Below are 3,940 nucleotides of genomic sequence, written 5' to 3' on the forward strand. Positions count from 1 at the left end.
GGCAGCCTGGTAAGAATAGACTCCACAGGTCCTGGCCTCTGCAGACAAGAGTGAGAGGCAGTGACACCACATCGGAGGTGAGTGTATTTATTGAGCAAGCTGTGAGAGGCGGGAGGGGGGAGGCGGCAGTGTAGTTAGGGAACAGTGTCGAAGGGGAACGGCAACTCCTCGGCGGAACAACGTCAAGTGCATTTGGGATTTGTGGCTTTGAAAGAAGCTGCTGGGAGAGTTTGAGGTTGTTTCTCACGGGATCAGCTGATCGAGAATGAGGGTGATGGGAGCGTTCGACGTGTTCTTCATCACCATCAGTCACAATGTGTCTTTTATTGGTAAGTCTATTTGGAGGTTTTCTTTTTTTTTTCTTTCTTTTTTATTGGTAGTTGGCATCTGCTAGACATTTACAGATCTTCTTAAAGAGAAACAAACAATGAAAAGAAAGTCTGTGTAACAGGAGTGATCGTTTCTCTACAGTACAGTCATCTGTTTGGGAAAATAACAATCCAGTCTATGGGGTGTTACATATTTAACCCATATTTCCCAATATGACATTTGGAGTTTTTCTTGTATTTGTTAGATTTAAACAAATTTATGTTTAAAATTTTAAGAATGTTTCATTTCTAATTCTTCACAAGGAAGTTTAGGAAAACGCCCTCTGTACCAGGGGAGTCATTTTAGTTCAGGGGCTAAATACAACCCAGTCTGATTGTTTTAGTCTTTACAAACCATTTTATGAACTAAGTGCAGTTTCTGCATCGCTGCTGTCAGCTTTTTAGTTCTTGGTCTCAGTGACTTAAACAGCAGGCCAGAACGGACCCTCTGGCGGGTCGGTTTTGGCCCATGGACCGTATTTTTTTACACATCCCTGCTTTATACCCTGGTTTAGATTTGGGGGTATTTGCATGCTTCTTCATGGTATACGTCTGGAGAAATATTTGTTCTCTTATAATTTTATTGTTTATTGCTGCTATTTATACAATCAAATGATTTAAAGTCTATTTTTATGAATCTGTAATATTAAATTTAGTTAAATCCTACCTATCCTATATGCTTGGTTTTATCATTATTGTTCCCTCATTCAGCCACAACATTATGACCACTAACAGGAGAAGTGAATAACATTGACCATCTTGTGACAATTCAATGTTCTGCTGGGAAACTTTTGGACCATTCATTGGTGTGGATGTTACTTAGACATGTAGCACCCACCTAGACCAGACCAGGCACCCCCACCCCATAGCAATGACACTCCTTGATGGCAGCAGCCATCCCCAGCAGGAAACACTTCAGGAACAACTAAAACAAAAACATGAAGAACATCACAAGGTGTTGACCTGGCCTCCAAATTCACTAGATCCCAAACTGATCAAGTATCTGTGGGATGATCTACAAAGGCCCCTCCCCTCAAAGGCCCCCCACTAACAACATCCTATTGATCAGACACCACAGGACACCCTCAGAAGACCCATGTCCATTCTCTGATGAGTCACCACAAGGGAGACCTACACAATATTAGGAAGGTGGTCGTAATGTTATGCCTGATCGATTTAATTATACATAGAATTTAATATAAGTCAAGATCTTTGGTTTTCCATCTTGATATTGTATTTTATTTTGGTATCTATTCTCCATCCCAGGTAAAACCTGGTGGGTTCTGATGCTGGCTCTACGTCTCCTCGTCCTCCTGCTGGCCGGCTTCACGCTCTTCAGCGACGAGCAGGAGCAGTTTATCTGCAACACCCTCCAGCCCGGCTGCTCCAACGTGTGTTTCAATGCGTTCGCTCCCGTCTCCGTCCTCCGTCTCTGGCTCTTCCACCTCGTTCTCCTCTGCTTTCCCCACTTGGTCTACGCCACCTACGTCATGCACAAGGTTCTGAAGTACGCCTACTTTGGAAGTTTCTACTGGAGTCGAGGGTGCTCGCCGTTCCCCCTCGAGAACTCGAGCTCCTCAAGGGAACACGACCTCACGCGTGAGTTGGGCGTGCCGCGGTTCTACTGCTCTTACTTCCTAGTTGTAATTCTGCGGATATTTCTCGAAGCGGTTTTCGGCGCGGGCCAGTTTTTTCTCTTTGGTTTGACATTTCCTAAGAGCTACTTGTGCTACGAGGCTCCCTGCACGTCTGGGGTGGAGTGCTACATCTCCAGACCAACCGAGAAGACCCTGATGCTCAACTTCATGCTCGGTGTCGCCTCCCTGTCCATCCTGCTCAGTGTTGTCGACCTGATGAGCTCCGTGAAGGCGATGGTGAGGTGGAGGAGAAAGAGGGAGATGCTGATGGAGGAGATGAGCAAAGGAGAGCAGAGCAGCATGTTGACAACCACAACTGTGACGGACGACAACGACGGTCTTTTAACCAGGAGAATAAGCCCTAGCAGAAACTCAAAGATGAATGGTCTCACGGATGAAAACCTCTCCGCTGGGGTTGTGCCAAATGGCGAGCTAATTCATGCAAAGGCGAACGGCGGGCACACACCTAAAACTAGTGAATTCCCCAATGAGAAGAGCCCGGAAAGCAAAGACGGCAAAGTGGAGACGTCTGGCATGAGCACTGCAGCGCCAACTCACTACATCCTCCACAGCCAGCTCAGACCTCCGTTATCTCCCCGGCCAGATAGGGGACCATTACCAAACCCGGGGGGCACGACACCCATAGGTGTCAAAAAGATGAGCCAGTACACTCCAGAGGGGGCAAACTCGGGACACCACTCTGATAGCAGCGAATCTAAGGACAAGAGAGCATGGGTGTAATCAGAATCTAAGGACAGGCGAGCATGGGTGTAATCACCCCTACAGCTGGACGAATAAACAAACACTTTTATTAATCTGTGTTTTTATTGCATGAAAACTGACAGAAAACAAAAGAGTAATTTCACAAACAATTACATACAGTGTCAAAAGACACAAACTATTAAGAATGAGCAATGAAAAAATGGCTTTGTGGAGCTTTTGAGCCTTTTTTAAGAAGATTTTTGGGGAAATTTGTTGATTTTTATTTATTGAAATAGATATACTAGGCAGAAATAGGTTCTCGGACATTGGTGGAGGCCAAACCAGAGCTAAAAGGAGAAGGATGATGTCTGCTGCACGTGTCGCCAACATTACAATATAATGTGATTTAATTTCAATGTGTTACACTGCCCCCCAGTGGCTGAAAAATCAACCACCGCCGCTTTAATAAATGGCGCAGAGTCTGAGAGATGCCCTTGTATTTAAATGCAAATGTAAATCACTGTGTAATTTATGTCAGGTGTGAAAATGTTAGTTAAAATTAAAAAATGTTTCTTTGCAGATGTATGCGCGTCAAATCCCTTTGGAGAACATAGGTTTTATATGAGGAAACTTTTCGTGAATCATCTTTATGGAGGTAGCAGCTGCGCCTGCTCTTGACAGCAGATAACTTAAAATCATTTTACAGTAAAGTAAACTCGACTGACAGCGTTTTACTTTTGTGCAGCTCCAGTTTGTTTAGCAGCCCGAGGTGTTTACGTCTTGTCAGAAATGAGTTAAAAGGGGGAAAAAAAAAACCTGGGGTGACCTTGACGAAGCAGCAGTTACAGTTCTCAGCTGTCGTCTGGATCATTGAGTGCAGGCAGCCGCTACAGAAACACTGACCTGACCTCTGACCTCTCACATGACCGCAGGACGACCCAGCCGTGACCCGACGTAAGCCAACGCGACTCGGATAACAGGCGGCCTGCAGCTTGCTCACACCGCCATCATTCAACACGATTGTCCCGTAAGAGTCCCACACTGAGATACACCTATCAGCCACAACATTATGACCACCGACAGGAGAAGTGGATAACATTCACCATCTTGTGACAACCCAGTGTTCTGCTGGGAAACAGACATGAAGAACAGCACAAGGTGTTGACCTGGCCTCCAAATTCACTAGATCCCAAACTGATCAAGTATCTGTGGGATGATCCACAGAGGCCCCTC

The 3,940-nt window shown here is 45.4% G+C and overlaps 1 protein-coding gene across 1 annotated transcript; it reads left to right on the forward strand.

Annotated features, from left to right (window-relative positions):
- Nucleotides 1-265: 265 nt before the first annotated feature.
- On the forward strand, nucleotides 266-2,746 carry LOC311488898 (gap junction delta-4 protein-like; the record flags this gene model as incomplete). The annotated part of the gene is made up of 2 exons (XM_084545760.1): nucleotides 266-329; nucleotides 1,635-2,746. 2 exons carry the CDS (start codon nucleotides 266-268, stop codon nucleotides 2,744-2,746), a joined length of 1,176 nt encoding a protein of 391 aa, XP_084401886.1.
- Between the last annotated feature and the right edge of the window lie 1,194 nt (nucleotides 2,747-3,940).

This window comes from Chelon labrosus (genome assembly GCF_963514085.1).
Source record: "Chelon labrosus genome assembly, chromosome: 6".
In the NCBI taxonomy this organism is placed as follows: domain Eukaryota; kingdom Metazoa; phylum Chordata; class Actinopteri; order Mugiliformes; family Mugilidae; genus Chelon; species Chelon labrosus.